This window comes from Maylandia zebra, linkage group LG11 (assembly GCF_041146795.1).
Source record: "Maylandia zebra isolate NMK-2024a linkage group LG11, Mzebra_GT3a, whole genome shotgun sequence".
Taxonomy (NCBI): Eukaryota; Metazoa; Chordata; class Actinopteri; order Cichliformes; family Cichlidae; genus Maylandia; species Maylandia zebra.
The window spans coordinates 32005058-32028786 of NC_135177.1; the positions used below are offsets into that span (position 1 = coordinate 32005058).

The 23729-nt window shown below is 37.8% G+C and overlaps 2 protein-coding genes across 3 annotated transcripts; both read left to right on the forward strand.

The window, feature by feature from the left end:
* The first annotated feature begins 1889 nt into the window (after positions 1–1889).
* On the forward strand, positions 1890–13337 carry LOC101481567 (uncharacterized). Of its 2 annotated transcripts, XM_076890210.1 has the most exons (7): positions 1890–1973; positions 2151–2231; positions 2884–3169; positions 3751–3905; positions 6045–6327; positions 6750–6880; positions 13007–13337. In XM_076890210.1, the coding sequence occupies exons 2-7, from the start codon at positions 2168–2170 to the stop codon at positions 13072–13074; spliced, it is 987 nt and encodes a 328-aa protein (XP_076746325.1). In that variant the 5' UTR covers positions 1890–1973; positions 2151–2167; the 3' UTR covers positions 13075–13337. The 2 variants fall into 2 exon arrangements, with proteins under 2 accessions (XP_076746325.1, XP_012776998.3); XM_012921544.4 differs by lacking the exon at positions 13007–13337 and having other exon boundaries at positions 6750–7273.
* A 7730-nt stretch (positions 13338–21067) lies between these two features.
* Positions 21068–23614, forward strand: LOC105940419 (uncharacterized). Its single transcript, XM_012921545.3, has 5 exons — positions 21068–21131; positions 21733–22018; positions 22382–22536; positions 22958–23240; positions 23464–23614. The coding sequence occupies exons 1-5, from the start codon at positions 21068–21070 to the stop codon at positions 23612–23614; spliced, it is 939 nt and encodes a 312-aa protein (XP_012776999.3).
* The last annotated feature ends 115 nt before the right edge of the window (positions 23615–23729 follow it).

Sequence of the window (23729 nt, forward strand, 5' to 3'; positions counted from 1 at the left end):
TGGTCCATGGGAAATGTAGGCACCTGAGAAGGTTCCTCCTTTTTTTTTTTTTTTTTGAAGTTAGTTTATGTTAAAAGTAAGATGGCGTATTGGGGCCATGGTATGTAAAATTAAAAAAAAATTAAAAATGGGACCGGGTTGATATAATAACTTAATAATAGCCATTACAAGTAATTTGAGTACAAAACTATCAATTTCCAAAATTCAAGTCAAAAATGTCAAAAAACTTAAATTAAAATATTACATTTTTAAAGAAAAATCTTGCACTCTTTATGGTTATAAATTCACAAAACTAAGAGGGGAAAAAAGTTTGTTTTTTTAATCTAAGATTAATGTCTAAAATGTATTCATTCATTTGATTATCATCATTATTATTATATTACTCTTGTCTGTTGTTCTCATGTGGTTTGATACTTTTTCCTGCAACATACAGATTTGAATCTTCGTATGAACTTTTATAATCCAGTGAATGTGTTTTTGCCAACAAGATCCAAGTAGCCACATTATAGTAACAAAACACAATTTAAATTTTTTTTGGTGTTGCTTACAGATTTTTTTTTCTGCTTTAACTACTCAAACATAATATGAGACTTATATGAGAGTTCAGTCTTACTTTTTTGGAGGGGGGGGGGGGGGGTTATATGTACTAAATTAGCACTTTTACTTTTCAAAGCTATTGTATGGTGCAATATAAATTAACTATTGTCATGTAATTTGATAGACAAAGTTGACTATTTGTGAGCAGCAGTCAGGATGGCGCCATCTTGTGGTGACACTTTTTTTTGCCTACCAGCTTTGGCCAGATTTAACCTCAAGAGAGATTACCGTATTTTTTGTCAGGTAATACAAGACTCTTTTCAGCTTAGTTTGTGCCTGTGTCTGTACAGAGCCAGGAGGTGGAGCAAGTTTACATGACTACACCGTGATGTAAATAAAACCTCAATAACATGTAGATTTCAGTATCTATCTATGTCTGTTCAAGAATAAGAGAATAAAGCTGTCTTCACATAGGTTTTCTTCTTGTAAATAAAGTACATTAACATATAATCTAAAAGTTAAGAAAGTGTTTCCAAAAAGTGGTGAAATGATTATTTTATTTTATTATTTTTTTTATTGATTTACTTTATTTGTTTTTGGTTGAACACTACACTCTACACTACATTCTACTTTTTTCTAATTCTCTAATCTCTAGTCTAATTAAATCCACTAGTTAAAAAAAGTAACTTGTTAAAACCCTTCACAAGTTTAATCGAGCACAAGAGATAAAAAATGTGTCACGTGCCCAGTAAAAGGGGTGTACTGTTTAAATCCCAGCTGAGCTGATAACGGCACTTTATGATACTGGGAATTTCAAACCCCAGCTGATAAATATCTGGTAGATTAGTGAGCAAAATCCTTTATATTCAACAGAAAAACCTGTACACGAATCACAGGGAGTGGAACAGGAGCTCTTTTTTTGCTCCAAGCACATTAGCACGGCCCTATAAATGAGAATAAATTACAATAGTGTGGCATATTCAGCATAACGTTTCAGATTTTGCTTATATTTGTTGAAAACTGAATAAACCAGAAGCGAGTCAGTTCATTACTAAGGTTGGGGTCGGATTTACTTTTGGATTTAACCCACTTGAGATTGACTTGAGTATATGAAACCCATTTAACTTTTTTGAGAAATGTTTTTCCTCTTGTTTTTATTATTCTTGCCAGTTTTTCTATTTTTCACTTTTTCTTTTTAAGTTTTAATACGCATGGTACCATAAACCTTAGAGCTAGCCTGCATTTACCAATGCTTTTTTACAAAAACATCAGAAGCTCCCAATACCCTATTTTGTTTGGTAACTGAAATGAGCCTTATCTCTACAAGTAAAAGGACAAAGTCCTCGGTGGGTTATTGATAAACAAAGCTCATGTGCCCTGGTTGGATGTGAATATAAGTAACAATCCTTAACAGCAGCTCCTCATCTGATTATAAGGTATGTAGTTTTTATTTAAACACGTAAAATATTCTCTAAGGGGGTTAAGAGGGCCACTGTTTGTTTTTACTTCGCATAAATGTGTTTTATTTTTGTTTAAATTTAGTTTAGAGTTTAAAAAATATGCAAGTTGGGGTGAATTCAAGCACATTTCCCAAATGTATTTTATTTTCTCAGTGTGAACAGTAGCAACAATGAAACACATTCCATCACTGGTTTTGCTCCTTCTCCTGGGAATGTCCTCAGCACGCACCTATCGTAAGTATAATCTGGGTATATATGGACTCTTTTTTTTAAGGAAAAGTAGTTATATGTAAAAGATAGTGACGTGAAAATGACAATGATAAACTCATTGCCTCTTATTATTAATAAGAGGCAATGAGTTTATCATCAGGTAGAGATAGAGAGTGAAGAAGTATAACAGAAACTTAACAGAGTATAATGTGTTAAGTTATTTGCAGTTACTGCAGTTTTTGTTTAGAGCTGGATGCATTATGTAATGCATCCAGCAACATCAGTGTCTTACATAACATGTAAGACAATAATACTTCCAAAAAACACATGAAGGAGTCAGTTTTTTAGTTTCTACAGTAAGAACTTTCTTTCGAACCATTCTTTTGGCTCACCAAGTTCAGCATCCTATGTAATCATTTTGAATCATGGGTAGACTTTGCTGACTAAGCAAACTAACCAGCAGTTGTGTTTGTTGATATTTTGCACCTCTACCAAATATGCCTATCCAAATATGTTCATATACTACAGTCACTGTATTACTGTAAACAGAGTTATCAAGCTAACTACGTGAGGAAGTAACTAAATGAGGTACATTTGGATGGGTGCTCATTTTCAGCTGCTTGCTTGAATGCATGTCCTTTCATGATATCTTTCATTTGCATTATGCTATTGCCAGAAAATGTGGCCCTGCGTGGCAAAGCAACCCAGTCAACCTGTATGAGTACGGTATTGTCGGCTGCCTACGCTGCAATTGATGGAAACCGTGATTCTGACCTTCGCCATGGATCATGCTCGCACACCGATCAACAGACTGACCCCTGGTGGAGAGTGGACTTGCTTGAGTCCTACATTGTCACTTCCATCACCATCACCAACAGAGGAGACTGCTGTCATGAAGAGCTCAACGGGCTGGAGATCTACATAGGCAACTCTTTGAATAATGATGGCTTAAATAACCCAAAGTTAGTAAATATAGAGCAATAAGGAATTACCAACAACACTGTGATTCTTTGTCTTTTGTTCTGGTTATCCTGTTTTGGCATTTTACTCATTTTTACCTTTGCAGTGTTTGTTTATTGCTGTTTTCCTGAACGGCAACAGGAGAGGTTGCTGTAGGACTGACATTGTTAGATGCCCATATTCTTTTTATTGGCACTCCCTACAATAGATTCCTATATTAAATCATTCCATTATATATTGAAATAGAGAATATTAAGTTACAGTTTTTGTCAATTTTGTCAGCACAACACAAGAAGAATAAAGTGAAAGAAGTGCCAATGACTCTGTGAGTATTGTGCTATAGTTATGGAGTGCTTACAGTTTTAAAAAAAAGAAAAAAAAGAAATACCAGTATGAAAACTGAGAGTACAGGAGGCACCTGTCTTAAAGGCCTATTCACTCACTCCAATCTCCTCTCTGTGCCATGTCTGTGGCTCTGGAGCTACCAGCAAATTTAACTAATTAAAAATGATCACGCTGACTATCATATGTTCTGATATTTGCTGCCATGGTAAATTGTATTTTCTCACACATTTCTTGTTAGGGTTGGAAAAATTTCTGAAGTTGGTGCAGGCAAATCCTACACTGTGAATTTCGCTGGTCGTGTGGAGGGGCGTTATGTAACTTTGACTCTTCCTGGTTCAGAAAGGATCCTCGCACTCTGTGAAGTGGAAGTCTACGGATATCACGCTCCAACTGGTGAGAATTTGAACTACTACATGAGTAAATGTGCACGGTATGCAGCTATATTGCCAAACTCCGGTATCCAGAGTTTCAAGCTGATATTAAAGCAGTTTAACAATAGATATATGAAGTGCAATAAAGTTTAAACAATTTCAAATAGAAACGTGAAAAAAAAACACCCAGTACTTTATTTCCTAAAAAAAGCTGCAAAGCCAGCACGTCATTAGTGTTCATCACTGTAACCATGACGACAAAGAGTTTGCTTCATGAATTTTCTTTTATTTAAAAGAAATTAAAAGAAATGTTTTTTCTTTTATTTATGTAACTGCTGATATTTATTTAGACTGCTTGCTTCCTATTGATTTCTCTGAACTAACTTCAGTAACGCCTTTATCCACACTATCAATATATCTACTAGTCCACATTCCTACAAAGAACTCTTATCATTAATCAGTGCTTTGATTTTAAATATGATCAGTTAATCTGTATTAAGAGGCTAAAGGCTTTTAAGGTGGAAGTAATTAAATCATTAATTCAGAAGCCTTTACTTATTCCAGCTTTCTTGTCCAGCCTAAAAAGGAAAAAGAAAAGGTTCATAATTCAGCAAAGCATAGAAAGGACTAGCAAAGGTTACCAATGATCTCTTTATTGTCTCTGGGATTGGGTTCATCTCTGTACTTGTGTATTGCTAGACGTCACTGCAGCATTTGATAACTCTGAATAAAACATTTTACAAAAGTAACTTCATATTTCCTAGAATACAATATATGTACAATATGTAAATACAATGTGTTGAAATTTTAAACAGGAAGAAAAGGAGAAGTCTATTGATTACTAGGTAGTGGGAAGGGGGGAGGGATTAAATAAGTTTAGGCTTACTTCTTTTTGAACATGAAAGTTTTTTGTAGTTGTAGTTGGTTTGTTTTCCTTTTGTAATGCTTTGTTTGTCTCTTTTTATTTCTCTGTTGTTACACTTTTTTTTAAACATGTTCATAATAAAGATTCAATTCAATAGTTATCCTAAACTGTTCATATAAACAAGTAAACAGTTTTTCGCTCACAGAAAAGTTCAATTAGGGATTGTTATCAGAAGTCAGAGCATATATATTTTCACTGCTGTGCAGTTATATTTATGTTTGGAACCAGATGATACAAATTGGTTTCTTAAACTACAGATATGTTTTCAAGACTGGATGAAAGGTCCTCCATTACAACCATTTGCAGCACTGAGCCTTGTTCTGCCAGTGGTTTCTTCCTGTTAAAAGGGTGTTTTTTTTCCTTCCCACGTTCACCAAGGCTTGCTCAAAGGGGCTTGTATGACTGCTGTGATTCTCTCTCTGATACTGTAGGGGGTTTACTCTACAATATAAAGCACACTGAGATATTGTGATTACTATTATTATGAATTGTGGCTATGTAATTAAAGCTGATTTGAATTAAAATCATCCTGGGAAAAGTGTTAGGCAGGTTAGAGGGGAAGCTGTGTGTGCACTCCAGACCCAAACTGGACAAGTGGCGTGGCTCTAGCAATAAAGTGAAAGCTGCAATCTTCGATTCTAATGAAAACATAGATGAGCTTGAAAGGAAGGCTCTAGATTTACTGGTAAATATATGCCCAAACCCTCACCCATGGCCACGAGCTTTGGGTAGTGATCAGAACAATCAAACTGCAGATACGAAGAGCTTCCTCTGTGGGGTACCTGGGGTCAGCCTTAGTTATACAGTGTGGAGCTCATTTGAGAGGGGCTAAACGTAAAGTCGCTACTCCTCCACATGAAAAGGAGTCAGTTAAGGTGGTTTGGCATCTGACTTGGATGCCTCCTTGGTGGCTGGTAGGTGTAACCAGTGAAGGCAGATGGAATGACCTCCCTGAGCCTGGTTCTGTGCAGAGTCTCTTTGTATGAAGAGAGAGTTCTTCTTTCCCACCGTTGACAAGTGTTTTCTTATGTTGGATCACCTGATTGTTGGGGTTTTATCTCGGGTATTTTAGACTTTTTACCTTATAATAAAAATAATTTTAAAGTAAATGTTTCTCTATAGATAAAACTGAATTGAAAAATGTAATTGAATCTAATGCATTTCTTGACGCCGAAACATGATTATTGACAAGACATCAATGTTTAATTTTTTTTTCATGAATTTGTTCTTTTGCAGGAGAAAATCTTGCACTTCAAGGAAAAGCCTCACAGTCCTCACTCTATACAATTGGTATTGCCTATAATGCCATAGATGGAAATTATAACGGCATATGGGGTGGGGCATCATGCACTCATACCAAACCTGACTTCAGTCCCTGGTGGCGACTCGATCTGCGCAAAACCCATAAAGTTTTTTCTGTTAAGGTACTGAATGTAATAGATTCTCTCCCAGAACGACTAAATGGAGCCGAGATCCGCATCGGAGATTCTCTTGAAAACAATGGCAACTATAATCCCAGGTACAATGCACACTAAAAACTGCAACTTTAATAGAAATTAAATTAATTACAAACTGGAACTATAGGGACATTTGCATCTTCCAAAATTGATGAGAGCAAATTTATTGTACAGCAGTGTGTTGATAAAATACAAATCATAAATGTGAACCATATTCAGGTTAATGTGGGAGTCCAAATAAATGAGGTAAAGAATATTAGTCCTCTTAAAGGAAAATACCAAAATCCAAACAGAAAATGAGTATGAACAAAAATTTCTGTGATTCCACTCATAGAAAGCAAGAACCTTATCTGACTTAATTTGCCCAATATCACCTTTGGGGTTGTCAAATTTTGCAGTTCCACACTGCCAAGTGAAGAATCCAATGTGAAACGCCCTGGTAAACGTCTTGGGTTAACCAAATAATCTCTGCTTCTTCTGCCAGGTGTGCTGTGATCTCAAGCATCCCAGGAGGTTCCATTCAAGAGTTCCACTGTAACGCAAGTGACGGGATGGGGATGGATGGCCGCTATGTTAACATAGTCATCCCTGGAAGACATGAATACCTGACTCTGTGTGAGGTGGAAGTGTATGGCTCTGTCCTCGATTAGCTGTAAAGCTTGTGAAGAATAACTGTGCAAGGTTTCTCTTACAGTTTTAGATACACAGTAACTCGAAAATGTTTTCCCAAATTCATAGGGTACGGAAGCATAGACCTGCCACCCAAAAGAAAAATAGAGCTATATTACGTTATAACGTGAAAACTTTATTGTTCTAACAATATACTTTTCACGTTTGAACAACATAATATCACGTTATTACAATATACATAATTATCACGTTCGTACAATATAATATTTATATTGTAAGAACGTAAAAGTTTTTTTGTTTGAAGTTTTCTCTTTATCATGGTTTTTACCTTACAATCTAAAGCACCGTAATATGGAACGCCAGGACTGCCATAATGAATTAATTAAATACACCATTAAATAATTAATTAAATGTGGTAATAATTAATTAAACGTGGCAATAATTAATTAGATAAATGTTTACAACACATTTAATTAGTTAATTATTGACACATTTGATTAATTATTGACACATTTAATTCATTATTGACATATTTAATTAATTAATAACACATTTAAATAATTATTGACAGTTTTAATTAATTATTTAATGATTTATTTATTTAATTCGTTTTGGCACTTTTTGTCCCCTTCATGTCCGGCCTTGAAATCATTTTATCTGTCAGCCTCACCCATCAAACTAAGTGGGCGGGGTTAACGGTGCCACTGCAGCTTCTCTAACATTTGATTGGTTGCCGTGCAAAGTTAAGTCAAGACAGGTCGATCCTAGATAATCGATTGCTTGTGTGGACTTGGGGCAGCCAGGTATCCCAGAATGTATTTCAAATCACAGGCAGCAATGGTGGTGCTGGTGTAAAGTTTTAAAATACCCCGTTTTTTTGTCACCAACTACACTTTTAACAGTGTTTTAGCCGCGAATGTAGTGGCATAATCTTCACGTCTGGTCAGGTTGTCAACATAGAACATGTTTGCAAAAGTGCTCAGATGTTTTCAGAGATGTCACTAGCTCTGCTAACAGTCAGCATGCAGAGTGTACCGAGCTCACAGCCCCGGTGATCCAGCTTAACTGTTTTTCTTTTTGTTTTGTTTTTGTTTTGTTTTTTTGAGGGGGGGGGGGGGGGGGGGGGTTTACGTTAACCGGTTTGTTCACATATTCCACTATCCGTGTTCCACATGTTGCATTCACAGATTCTCGTTTTCACCGAACATCGTCTCTTTCCGCCTGGTCATAGCTGGACTGGCCACCGGTGGGCCGATGTGATTTTTCGTTTTTATGGGCCGATCTTTTTTTGTTTTTTGTTTTTCCATAACGGTACTGAAAACACTGAAAAGTGGTGGATTGGCCAGATGCTGGGAGATGTGTAAAAATAACTCAGTTGTTTGGTGGTGGCTATTGCGGAGCTTCCACAGATTCAGTAACATTAGCAAGTGGTGGAGGCCAGCAGGGGAGACAGGAGGAGGAGAGCCCCGAGGCGGCCGCCGGTCCGAGTGTCAGGTGAACTGAACTTCAGGTAAGAAGTTATGACCTGCAGTCTATCTGGGTCAGATATAAACCAAGTTTAGTTTATTTTTGTTATGCTGACTTTTTACAGTCAGTTATAATAACTCATACTGTGTACTAGCTAGCATGACGGAGTTTTCATCAGCATTGTTGTAGCGAACTTTAAGGTTAGTTAGTAGAGTTGCCAACCCTCCCGTAAAAAGACGGAATCCTCCCGCATTCAGAGAAAATATTATGCGTTTCGTATTGAGCTGAAAAGGAACACAGTTTGTCCCGTACTTCAGCTAGAATGAAAAAAAGACACAAAGCTGGAGTTATTCTGTCTTTGCTGCACAGCTGCCTCTTCTTCTCTCATTCTCTCCTCCTCCCTCTCCTGTTGCTACTTCAATCATGAAACTGATCAATGATCAGCTGATCGGCTTTTCTCTCTTGTTTGTTTATCGCCCACTTTGCGCCAAGAGGAAACCGCCGGATGTCGCACTAAACAACAGCAGCACGTTGTTGTTGTTAGAATTTATTTAATATTAATTTCTAGTATCAGCTGATGTTTGCTGGAGCCACAGCCGTAAAAGCTGCTGGTCATGATGTCGGTTTGGTTATCTGGTGAGAGGGAAACATGAAGATGAGACCAGGAGATGTCCTTACTGAATCATCAGAGCTGAACAGGTAATGGAGAAACAGGTTTACCTTTTAGGTGACATGAATGAGTTGAAGGGAAGTTATGAACTGTTTCTGAGAGACAAATAACACCAGGATCCTTTTCTAAGTAGCTGACAGCTGGTAACTGTGCAGGGGCGGGTCTAGCAAAGTTTTGCCAGGGGGGCCAGGTAGGGCATTAACAGGGAAAGGGGGGCACAAAGAAATACTTTCTTATTCTCATTTAAAATGTCTGGCTGTTATTAAATAATTATCTGAAGCTTACAACCAAAGTTTTTATCTGACATAAAATGTATAGAAATCATACATATACCAACAAGACAGTGTACATCACTGTCACAACAGCGTCTGTTTTCATTCAAAGGCTTAATGGCTTTAATACCTGGTGGGCCGGTCTCTAGTCAAAATGCCCGGGCTGTTTTTTTTTGTCCCAGTCCATTCCTGGGCACGACATGCAGTGAATTAATCTGAGAAGGTGCATTAAAAAATAAATGGCCGGGCCAGCGATGTACATTGCATATCAGCTTGCATAGACACATTAGTTGTGCCTCTTCTTAATGACAGTATCTTAGCTAATAACCCCAACTACCAGATTCAACTTGTAATTGGCTAAAAATAACTTAGCCTACCGGTGAGAGGGACGTTGTTAGCTTTCCACATTCCGACACTTCAAAAGCTTCAGGATCTGTCCACTCAGCACAGCATCAGCACCATGGAAATACACGAGACAGAATTCACAATGCATTTTTGAGACTTTCAGGTGTATGGACCAATGTGTTATTTTCTGATCAAACCAGAAATCTTTAATGAGCAGCTAGATTTGTCTTAATGCCAGTTAATGCGACATCGAAGCAGCTGGAATCCACAGCTGTGCGTGTTCATGGAGCTTGCATTTTCACCTGCTGGACATCACTACCTGACAAGTTTAACTGTCTTCAGAACATTGCAGAGGCCTTATTGACAGTATTTGGCTCTACATATCTGTGTGAGCAGATTTTCTCTCACATGAAGAGTGTCCTCAGGTAGCCGTCTGAATGCTGGACACTCGGAGACCTGTGTCTCTGAGTGGGAGACCAGAGCACACATTAACATGTGTGTCTCTGTATTAACAAACATGCCATATTGGCCCAGTTTATTTTACTTATCATTGTTGTGAGGAGACCATAAATAGCATTTGTATTTTCTGTTGTACAGTTCATTTGCTGTTATGGATGAAAAAGTGTCTTTTTTTTGTTTCAAAATAGCTGATAACTATTCGCTGATAGCTGCCAACATCTGCGAACAAATTTAATTCTATAAAGTGGTTCTATATAGTGTGTAACTGTTAATATAGAGCGTTATTAAATTTATTGCTAATGCACTCATATGGCACACTGACCTCTGAGGAAAATTTAAATGGCACTCATCATCAGAAAGGTTGCCTACCCCTGCCTTAGTCTATGTTTGACGTTTTATATCTAATCTTTGCTCTCAAACATTTAAACAGCAGCGAGTCTGCAGCTGAGGGAATACAAACTCAAATTGTCGGCATAGGTTTGATTGTTTCTTGCGTGTATTAATTTGGTGATTTATTAAATGTATAACTGTTATTCTAATCTGCTGCTGATGAAAATGCAGATAACACAGATCACAACACCTGTTCAACCAATCACATTCATTCCACTTTGATCTGAGACAAACTGAGCATTCATCTCTGTTACAGTGTTGCGTTAGACTGCTATATTTTTGTGTTCTTTATGCTGTAGATTTTCACGTCTCTGGAATAGTTGGCAGTAATAAGGATGATTTTCTGTAAAATCATATTGATATGACCCGTGAATTACTCGTAGATGACCATTAGAGTGGTCAGCTGGGAAACTCTGTGTTAACTTAGAGAGCTGAAGATATCGTGGATATGCTGACCTCGCTCCGTGGTGTACAGGGCCGTTTACCCTCATGATTAATATTCACAATAAAAATATTAGTCGAACATCATAAAGTCTGTATGTGTGTCATAGTGTCGAACAACCTTTGTACAGTTAAAGTCAGCAGTTACTACATGACGGAAACACCAACGTTATTTCTTTTATGCATTTATACACAGGCCACGCCTATTACTGAACAAAAACCCAAAGATCAGCTGTTAATCGAATTTATTTGCTCTCTCTCCTCCTTAAACATATTTTTAATGTTAGTTATAATTCAGAATTGGCGACTGAAACATGTATGACACATAAGAACATCAGGAAATAAAAACCCGATAAATATAACCTCAGTAAATGAAGTCAGTGTACACTGGGGGTTATTACAGCTGTGTACCGGGGCCTGCGCTTTGTCGGTTGTAATAACAGCTCGATTGCTTGCGAAGCGAGCGGGTCTATCCCACGCTTTGCCGTGAGACTGGGCTGGGCAGACATCTCCGAAATCATCGAAGCACTTTTGCAAAGAGGCTCTACCTTGACAAACTGACCAGATATCTGAAGATTAAACCACTACATTCTTGGCTAAAAAATATTAAAATGGTATTTGGTGGCACACAAACAGGGTTTTTAAAATTTCAGTTCTGTTAGTTTCCACATGCTGGTTGTTGGCGTGCAGTAACGCCTTCTAAAAACAACGGCCACCAGGCCAAAGCAATTGTTTTGACTCGATCAGCGTTAACCCCGCCCACTGGGTTTGATGGGTGAGGTTGACAGATAAAATTATTTCATGGTGAGACCTGAAGGAGTCAACTGTGCCAAAATGATTAATTAAATTTGTCAAAAATATTTATTTAATTATTTCCTATTTTAATTAATTATTGCCACATTTAATTAATTATTTAATGGTGTATTTAATTAATTCATTATGGCAGTCCTGGCGTTCCATACTGTAAAGCAGCTGCTGCTGTCAATTGCTTTTCTATAAATAAATGAAATTTAAACATTTTACTGAATGTAGTAACCTAATTGTGATTACTGACAAACATCGAGGTGTAATTATTTTTATACATTTGTTGTTTTGCAGTTTGTGCTCTATGAATTTGGCATCGCTTATAATGCCATAGATGGGAATCATAACGACATCTGTGAGAGGCATTCTGCAGTCACACAAGAAACAAGCAACTCACATTGAGTAACTCAACAGAATAAGTTACAAACTACATTTTGGGGGATGTATTCTGTAATCTGTAGTGGAATACGTTTTAAAAGTAACCTTCCCAACACTTCCAGTTCAAGAATTCCAGAGTAATAGGAGACATGAAATGGATGGTCGCTATGTTAACAGTCGTCCCTGGAAGACATGAATACCTGACTTTGTGTGAGGTGAAAGGGACTAGAAAGAGAGAGCATATTTCTCCTGTTTTGGCTTCCCTTCATTGGCTTCCTGTTAAATCCAGAATTGAATTCAAAATCCTGCTCCTCACATACAAGGTCTTAAATAATCAGGCCCCATCGTATCTTGACCTTATAGTACCATATCACCCCATTAGAGCACTTCGCTCTTGCACTGCAGGCTTTACTTGTTGTTCTTAGAGTATTTAAAAGTAGAATGGGAGGCAGACCCTTCAGTTTTCAGGCCCCTCTTCTGTGGAACCAACTTCCTGTTTGGATTCGGGAGACAGACACTATCTCTACTTTTAAGACTAGGCTTAAAAGATTCCTTTTATATTCCTTTTATATATTTTGTAATATATCTATATCATAGCTAACACACTTCTGGATGGATGCAAACTGCATTTCGTTGCCTTGTACTCGTGACATGTGCAATGACAATAAAGTTGAATTCTATTCTATTTTTGCTAAAGCATATAGTTGGGGCTGGACCAGGTGACACTGAATCCTCCCTTAGTTATGCTGCAATAGGTGTAGACTGCTGGGGGATTCCCATGATGCATTGAGTATTTCTTTTTTAGTCACCTTTCTCACTAAACATGTGTTTATAGACCTCTCTGCTGAATCACACTTGTTATTATTCTCTGTCTCTCTTCCACAGCATGTCTTTATCCTGTCTTCCTTCTCTCACCCCAACTGCTCGCAGCAGATGGCCCCGCCCCTCCCTGAGCCTGGTTCTGCTGGAGGTTTCTTCCTGTTAAAAGGGAGTTTTTCCTTCCCACTGTTGCCAAAGTGCTTGCCCATAGGGGGTCATATGATTGTTGGGTTTTTTCGCTGTATGTGTTATTGTAGGGTCTACCTTACGATATAAAGTGCCTTCAGACGACTGTTGTTGTGATTTTGCGCTATATAAATAAAATTGAATTGAATTGAAAGTGTATGGCTCTGTCCTGGATTAGATGTAAAGCTTATGTCACTAATAAAAACAAATGAACAAACAAACTGGTTCTGCTGGCTACATCGAGTGATGACCTCCAGCTCGCTCTGGAAAGGTTCACAGCTGAGTGTGAAGTGGTGGGAATGAGAATCAGTACCTCCAAATCTGAGGCCATGGTCCTCAGCCGGAAAAGGGTGAATTGCCCACTCCGGGTCAGGGACGAGTTTTTGCCCCAAGTGGAGGAGTTCAAGGTTCAAGGTTCTTTATTTGTCACATGCATAGTTATACAAGTATAACACACAGTGAAATGTAGCCTGACACGCTCCTCGACATGTGCAAAAATTGGGGAGGGTGTAGAGGAAGAACATTATATATATATATATATATATATATATATACATATATATACATATATATATATATATATACACATATATATATACACACATACACACATATATATATATATATATATATATATATATATATATATATATATATACATATATATACATATATATACACATAGTATATACACTGGGTGAATGTGCAGTAGTAGTAGCAAGCAGGTGAATTCTGTACATTAATATGAATAGACATCTGACTATTTTACAGGATAGACAATATAAACATATTTAAAATTAAAGGAATTGAAATGTACATTGTGCCTTGGTTTAGAGTGTCTGGAAGAGTCCTGTCTCAGTCAATTATAGATGATGTGAGAGGGCGGGTGTGTGTGTTTAGGGCACGGATGGCTTGGGGATAGAAGCTCCTCTTGAGTCTCTCTGTCCTTGCCCGGAAGATGCAGAACCTTCTACCAGATTGCAGAAGTTGGAACAGTTTGTTGCCTGGATGGGACGGGTCCTTCAGTATCTGCGCTGCATCTTCACTTCATCCATGTAGGCCGCCTCATCGTTGTTGGAGATGGCACCCAACACCACTGTGTCGTCAGCAAACTTCGCAATGGTGTTGGAGCCATGGGTGGCCACACAGTCTGAAGTGTAGAGGGAGTAGAGCAGTGGCGAGAGGACACATCCCTGAGGTGCTCCTGTGTTGATGGTGATGCTGTTGGAGAAGCACCTGCCCACCCTCACCACCTGAGTTCTGCCAGTGAGGAAGTCCAGCACCCATGCACACAGACGGCTGTTAAGTCCCAGATCCCTCAGCTTTGTGAACAGTCTGCAGGGCACTATTGTGTTAAACGCTGAACTGTAATCAACAAACAGCATTCGCACATAGTTACCCTGTTTCTTGTCCACATGGCTGAGAGTGGTGTGTAGGACGTGGGCAATGGCATCCTCTGTGGATCTGTTGGATCTGTAGGCGAACTGCAGCGGATCTGTGGTGTCTGGGATGGAGGAGGAGATGATGTTCTTCAGCAGCCTCTCAAGCACCTTCATTACTACCGAGGTCAGTGCAACTGGCCGGTAATCGTTCAGGGATGAGGGTTTGCTGTTCTTGGGCACAGGGATGATGGTGGATCTTTTGAAGCATGTGGGGACCACAGACTTCGCCAGGGACTCGTTGAAGATGTAAGTGAACACACCTGCTAGCTGGTCAGCACAGCAGCGCAGCAGACGGCCGGTGATGCCGTCTGGCCCCGCCAGTTTACGTATCTCGGGGTCTTGTTCACGAGTGACGGGAGATGAGAGTGGGAGATTGATAGACGGATAGCGGACACTGTACCAGTCCATTGTAGTGAAGAGAGAGCTGAGTGTAAAAGCAAAGCACTCAATTTACCGATCGATCTACGTCCCTACCCTCACCTATGGTCATGAGCTGTGGGTAGTGACCAAAAGAATGAGATCACAGATACAAGCAGTGGAAATGGGCTTCCTCCGAAGGGTGGCTGGCCTCTCCCTTAGAGATAGGGCAAGGCTCAGAGTAGAGCTGCTGCTCCTTCACATCTAAAGGAGCCAGCTGAGGTGGCTCGGGCATCTGACAAGGATGCCTCCTGGGCACCTCCTAGGTGAGGTGTTCTGGGCATGTCCCACCGGGACGAGGACCCGAGGCAGACCCAGGAACAGCTGGAGAGATTATATCTCTCGGGTGGCCTGGGAGTGCCTTGGTGTCTCCCCGGATAAGCTGGAGGAGGTGGCTGGGGAGAAGGAAGTCTGGGCTTCTCTGCTTGGGCGGCTGGCGCCGGAAAAGCAGAAGAAGGTGGATGGATGGAAACAAAAACGCATGTTAACATCTCAAAAACAATAACAAACAATAACAATCATCAGAATAGATGGTAAGGTTTTAGTGTGATTGTTTATATAAAAAACAACCAGTGTAACTATGAACTGATTGTTATATAGCTCCTTTCTACTCTTCCAGAGTACTCAAAGCACTTTATACAACATACTGCATTCACACCATTCACAGAAACACTTTCTTCTAGGATTTAAGTGCATTCTATCTAACATTCATTCACACGCATTCATACTCTGATGGATGCATCGGAAAGCAACTTGGGATTAGTATCTTGCCCAAGGATATTTGGCATGCACACTGGGGGAACCACGAACCTTCCGCTCAGTAGATGACCAGCTCTTTCTCATGAGCTACAGCTACCCCTATGCAAGCTGTGAAAGTTTGTCTTGGGCTTTTAAAGATATAAAAAAGGTATCCCTAATTTTATAAGTACCCGCAAAACACTCATCAGTTAGTTGGACAGATTTCTGTTCTTGTATGAACATAGTTGGTTGGCAGTTGAATGTAAATGGGACTTTCTGAAAGCCAAAGTTAGACTATGAACAGGAAAATACTGTGCATTATTATAGTAGAGCAAAATGACTCAGCTATTATTATGGAATCTGCAGATGAGCTATATTGTCTAGTCAAAATATATGATGCGTGACAGTGAAGATGGTGCCATCCTGTGGTGACAATGTGCTGCTGTGTTTGGTGTTTAGATCCTCTGTCTTTTTACACTTATGGGATTTATAGACAAAAAATTGGATTAAAAAGGCAATTTGAAAATGGGTCTGACAATAAGATTATAAACAATGATACAGCTAGTGCAATTTGTTGACTTTATCAACATTGATTTAAATAATATACATTACACTGTTTATTTTTTTAGGTTTCACTAAAAATAAACAAACATCTAGGACACTAAAGAATTTAATGACTTTGGGTCAATTATTGGGAAGCCCAGAACCTGAAAGATCACAAATTTTGCAATGTCTCTGATCACAGTATTTTACTACGGAGTCTAGAATAAGCCACTTGTCATTCATGTAATTTATATAGAGAAAAAATGCAATATATAGACAAAAAAAAAAAGAAGAGTTAAATTTAAAACATTGGATTAGCTGCTAATTATATGATATTCTGGACTGCATCTTGTACTTTTTTATCTTTGTTGCATTGAATTGTTAAAAGTGCCTTCTATATTGGCCTACATATCACACTGCGAGAAAAAGCTTTATTGAAGAAATGGGGGTCATTGTTTCCTGTTGCAGTAATTTTTTTTTTTTTTTGTAATTTAGCATATAATAAACAATTTAAGTCTATCCATAAACTCCATTTTCGTAACCACTTATCAGTTTTAGGGTCTTGGGGAAGCTGGAGGCTATCTAAGCTGTCACAGAACAAGAGTGCAGGTCCACATTGAATCAAAGGAAAACCCTTCACACTCACTCAAGACAATTTATAATTACCAATTAACCTACTTTTTCTCGTTTATTTCAAATTGCTATGTTTATGTCATAATAATCAAACTGAATAGCTAATGAGTAACTGCCTTCAGCTATTGTGTTACCACAAAGTCTGGCAGATATAAGCAAACTGGTGTGCAAGGAATATGAATATGGAGAAAAAATATTTCAGGTGGCAAGCTGCTCATGATGCAAGAACTACTTTGTTTGGTTTGTTATTCAATATGCAGTATTTTATCTGAGCCTCTACAATGGCAGTGGCATTTGATAACTGAAATTGTTTCTGCTCACAGCAGGATCTAAAGAGCCCCATTAAAGTACCCAAACCAAAAGCTGTGTCTAAATGTTACTGCTAACTAATTTTACTGCTATATCTTGGTATTTACTTGGACATTGGCTCCCACTGTATGAATATATTTGTGTACTGAGTAAATGTAATTCAAAACCTTTAAAAGTAAAAAGCCAATTTGAACATCTGTGAGTGAGAAGTGCGAACCCCCCCCCCCAATCCTAACCCTAACCCTACATTGTGCTTCTCTGTTTGATGTCTGAACTTTTGTTGATCGGTGGGAAAATAGATGCAGCTAGGCAATATGCACTAGCTGGTGAAAAGCATGTGCTTTTTGCAGTGATTATCTCCAGCATTGCTTGTGATTGGCACTTCTGTTGTTGCTAAACATCCTCTCAGCATGCACTAAACTACCTTGACACAAGATAAGTCAATCAGAGCTTGTAAGATAATAAAATAACCTTTTGGCTATCTGACCTTCCTTATTTTAATCTTTTATAGCAGAAATAAAATATACAACCTGCCTTTATGCATTTAAAAAATGAAAGCAAAAGACTTTATTGTATGTTGAACTGTTTTACCTCACGTGGAAGCACTTGTCCTGTTGGCAGAGAAAGACACCAGCACTAGAGAAAGATAAGATATATTTTCCTCTACCTTCTTTTTACCAGTAAGGAAGTTTGTTTTGGACTCTACACTGTAATATACTAACAAACTTAAAAGACCAAACAAACAAAAAACAACCTACAGACAAACAGAGTAGATGTGATTAACATTAGTGAACATAAAAGAGACATTTCCAACTACCAAAAAAAAAAAAGAAATATGATATTACTAATTTAACAACATAAATATTTTGTTATCTAATAGCATATTTAGATAACGTGGATGTTGGTGAATTTATTTGTTTTGATCCAATTTTTGATCAATCGACCAAAGTCACATTGAAATCCATTAGTGGCATGAGCTCTTTCAAATACTTTGTTCAGTTCAAGATATGTAGTCACTACCTATATACAGTAGAAAAATATGTACTGGACATGAGATTTGTTTATGCCCTCAGCAGCCTATTAATGTCACGGTTTGGTGGACATTGAGAGGTGTGGACCCAGGCATGGACAATTATGCAGGAGAAAGTGTTTCAAACTGAGATTGAGCCTTTATTGTTGCTGAAACAATTAACACAAAACCCCTAACAAAAATCTAAACTGGGGACAGCTAAACATGAAAATAGAAACATAAAACTAAACAACCTGAAATATGAAAATGTAGCTGGAGAGACACTGGGGAAGATGAACAGGATGACCAGGCATGATACACAGAACGATACACAAATGCTCCGACGAAAAACAGAGATAACCACACACTAACTATACACACAAGATAATGAGGAAATGGCACACAGGAGGGAGATACAGCTGAACCTAATTAGATAAGACAACAGGGAAGCAAAACAGAATACATCACCTGAGACACGGACCTTCAAAGTAAAACAGGAAATACAACTGGCTCAAGGACATGGACTTGAAACTACACAGGGGACATGGAGTACGGGGACCAAAACCTAAGAACTAGAAATACAAAACAGAAACCATTACAATAGCAGTCAAACCCCAGATAAAAACAAAGATCAATAATAATACATAAACCAAAACACTGGGTCACCGACCCAGGACCTCGACAATTAATTCAGACAGTGGTATTATTTCTCTAGTTTTTATTCAGGCTACACCAAACCACCTTTGTATTTAGACCACACTCTGGACTCATGAGGACAAATACATTTATTGTACTCCAATAATTTCCAAAATCTTTTGTCTACACAGCTCCAGGTCAATGGGGGCTGAAGATAGTACATGTCTGTCCTTATTTAGGGTGTTTAGGACTAATTTGTGTAGCAAGCAGATTTTTACATGGCCCAACACATCATATTAAAATAAAATACAACAGGGTATTTTGTTGTATTGCACTTTTTTTTTCCATACTGCATTTTTTGTTTCTTTTCTTATGTTTTGGTTGTACTCAGTTATCTTTATGGCTGCTTCTCTTCACGTTTTATAGCTGATGTGACCATAAAATAATAAAAGTACATTTCCCAGCAATCCCTGATCTCACCCACGCTTGATACATGAAATGAGTCTTATCTAAATACAAGGGAAAAGATAAAGAATTCTGAGGTATGTCAACAAATAAACAGCATGTGTTGTGACAGGATGCACACATAAACAACGACTTCTCATCTCCTTCTTTTACGAGTTTACGAGAAATGACTTTTTTATTGAATGGTGTAATAAGTTCCAAACACACGGTTTAGGGGGTTATTTGTTGCTTTTGTATGCATAGTGGCAGCATGTATGCTATATAAAAATATGTATTATATAAATGAGCAAAAATGTATTTTATAACTGGAGTCAAATATTTCAAAATAAAATATCTAAAAATGTAATAACATTGGCATCCAGCAGCAAGTCTGAACTGAAATGCTTTGTTATTGTTTTTTAAGCATTACAAGTGTACTGAGTTATTTTTGTAACCTCGGCAGTCACATCTTGCAGCCATACCACAAATTAGATTCTTGTTTCACACAGAGAGACTATCCATAGATATCATATACCATGTATAGACCTGCACACCTTGTGTATGGAGACACCAGTTTTCTCTAAATTATTGTAGGGACTTTACCTTACAATATTACGTGCCTTGAGGTGATTGTTACTGTGATTTGGTACTATATAAATAAAACTGAATTTCATTGAATTAAACTAAAATTAACTAAATTGACTTGAATACATGTGACCTTGTATTTTGGGTGTAAGGAAATCTATAGTTTTTACTCTCTATTAGTCTATTAGTCTTATTTATTTACACCCATAGAACAAATGTGTTAAATACAACACATCTTAACACATGTGCTGCATCAGCTCAGGGACAACGCATTTTGTGTGCATTTTTTACAAAATGTGTGTAATTTTTGTCTTTCTTGTTGACATTGTGTCAAAATTCACACATAATGAGTTAAATGTGTCCAACGCTTTTTTCTGTAATGTTTTAACACAACCTTTTTAAGAGTTTACTGGTAAATACAGTAGCTTGTTAGAATTCCAAGACAAGATTTTACTCTGGCATATCCTGTCACTGTTGTGGCACGTGTCCCAGTCAAAGAGTCTGACTGTGTAAATCACATGTGAGCTGATAACAGCACTTTATGACCAAACTGTAACACACAAAGTTTGTAGATTTGGACAGAGTCCGTGTTTATTCAGTGGAATTCATTTAGAGTAAAAACCTTGCAAACTAGGGCATGTTATTACAGTTAATGAAAACCCTCATATTCCACAGAGGAATGGGGAGAATGGAGTTGAACAGGAAAAGTGAGTGGGGAGCGGAAAACTCGAGATAAACTCAACTTATATTTTTCAATGACGTGTTATGTTTTTCCTTTTGCTTTGGTGTTTGAATCAATAAATCTTAATGACGGCCATATTTAAGAATTGAGTTTTACAAAAACATCAGAGGCTGCCAGTACCTAACCTTATCTATCTGTGTAAGAGGTTGAGTAATAAACGTCATGTGTCATGGTAGGATATGAATATAAGTAATGCTCCTTAACAGTGGCTCCTCATCTCATTCTGATTACTTTGCAAGGTATGTGGTTTTCATTGAATATTGTATAATACAGAGTTAAAGATGTTAGTCAATGTTTTTGTGTCAGCACTTGATTAAAGAGTTATTTTGTTTAGATTTCCTTTAGGTTTCTGACTTATGGAACAAATTTATTTTAAGTTTGGGATGGGAATTCAACATTTCCTCAATGTAATTATGTTACTAATTCTCTTGTCAGCGTGAACAATGAAAAACAGTTCAGGTCTGCTTTTGCTGCTTTTCCTGGGGATGTGCTCAGCACGCACCTATCGTAAGTATGATCTGGATACATAAAACTATTTGTGTTGTAAAACCTTTTAATGGAAAATTAGTTAAGCATAAAAGATGGCATATTGACAAGGGCCAACACACTTATCATCAGTTAAAGGTAAAGTAATTAAAACAGTATAACGGAAACGTAAATAATAATAATAATAATAAATTGGATTTTATATAGCGCTTTTCAAGGCACCCAAAGCGCTTTACAATGCCATTATTCATTCACTCTCGCATTTACACACACTGGTGGAGGCAAGCTACAGTTGTAGCTACAGCTGCCCTGTGGCAGACTGACAGAAGCGAGGCTGCCATATCGCGCCATCGGCCCCTCTGTGTTACCAATATTTCAATAGCTAAAATAATTATATATTACAGTTATATTGGTCTATAATTCCCAGATGAAAAGCTTGCTAACATTAATCTCAAAAGTGGCAAAATGTCATTGTATTCTAAAATTGTTCAAGCTGTTCAAGAAAGAAAGTCCTTTATTTGGCATGTGAAATAAGAAATCTGGGTTTATAATGCAAATTTAATTATATAAAAGCATTTCTCATTATGAATCTTAAATCATATTTCTACTGTCTTATCTGCAGCAAACGTGGCTTTACGTGGAAAAGCTACCCAGTCAAATGAACTGAATCTTGAGCTCGCAGATGCCAGCAATGCCATTGATGGAAATCGTGAGTCTCACTATTGGGCTGGATCATGCATCCACACTGATCAGCAGACCAACCCCTGGTGGAGAGTGGACCTGCTGGATTCCTACATTGTCACCTCTGTGATCATAACCAACAGAGGAGACTGCTGTCCAGAAAGGCTTAATGGTGCAGAGATTCATATCGGCAACTCGTTACAAGATAATGGTGCTGGAAATCCAGTGTAAGTAAATGTATTACTCAAAACTCTAAATTAAAATGCTGCCAGACACATAAACAATTCATTGACCTTATTTGAAGACATAAACTTAACTAAAAGCACTGTTGCCTCACATTAAGAAGTCTGTTGAGCAGGTGCCCTTCAACATGATTGTTAACTGGTGGTTCTAAATGTGACATAGAAATAAATGGTTGTTGTGGTGCTGTTAGCTTGTCATTAAAGTGATAATTTAGGCTTCACCTAAATCCATGACTATAACTGGATAAGTACTTAGGAAAACTGATCAGTGAATGGATGTTAATTTGTTTGTAAGTACAAATATTTAAAATAAATTAAAAATGAATTCACTTCTTATCTTTGTTTTAGGGTTGCAGTAATTTCTCACATCCCAGCAGGCAGGTCTTTAACAATTACTTTTACCAGACTTGTGGAGGGACGTTATGTAACTGTGGTATTACCAGGGGCAAACAGGATCCTCCAACTTTGTGAAGTGGAAGTCTATGGTTATCGAGCCCCAACTGGTGAGTATCATACTGACACTTCAATTTCTATGTGCAATTACAGGTCAGAATTTGAATCATAATTGCTGAGACCATTACATCCATTTAATATAGAGGAATCTATTTTTGCTCAGTGAATTTGTACAATAAGACTCGCTGAAAAACAGTTTCACAATAGAGATTTGTTAGAGATTTCAAATTTGTTATAGATACTATCTGTTACTAATATACAAGCAATACAACCTCCACTGCTCATCACTACAACTGGTTAAAGTTTTGCATTGGTGAGCCACTGAAACAACAAACATCAGGCACACCTTGTTAAAATGTAACAATGTGAAAATAGTTAGGATTCAAAACATATTCAGACTGGAGTTCCTTTATTCTGCAAAAGCAATAATCACGCATCATTACTGATCTTTGCAACTGTGTCATTGTACAGGAGAGAACCTAGCAATCCAAGGAAAAGCCACACAGTCTTCACTATATTTACCAGGCATGGCCTATAATGCCATAGATGGCAATCGTGCCAACCTATGGAACCAAGCTTCATGCACTTGTACAAACAAGGAGTTAAATCCCTGGTGGCGACTGGACCTGGGCAAAACCCATAAAGTGTTTTCTGTTAATGTAACCAACCGCGGAGATGGTTTCCCTGAACGACTCAATGGAGCTGAAATTCGAATCGGAGATTCTCTTGACAACAATGGCAACAACAATCCCAGGTAGTTTACAGTTAATAAATAAATTCTGATGTTTCTGACTCAAGCATGTCTGCTTCAGTATTTGTTCGGTAAAGCACATTTATACTAAGTTTCAAACTCTGCAAATATTACTTTGCGTTAACTTACATCGATAAAGTATTTGGTAATGTAGTATCTTCAATTATCAGTGTTTTTTATTTTTATTTTTTATTATTCAACAACAAAACATTTTCTCTTCTGAAAGGTGTACTGTGATCTCAAGCATCCCTCTGGGCTTCACTGAAACCTTTAAGTGTAATGGGATGGACGGTCGCTATGTCAACATTATCATCCCAGGAAGAAGCGAGCATCTGTCCCTATGTGAGGTGGAGGTGTATGGCTCCAGGCTGGATTAGATGTAAGGATGTTGAAACTGTTTAGCTGAGGCTGACTTGTGCAGATTGATGTTTAAAATTTTAAATTTAGCAGACTTTCATTATTCTAAAGACTAGTAATATAGTTTGGGCAACA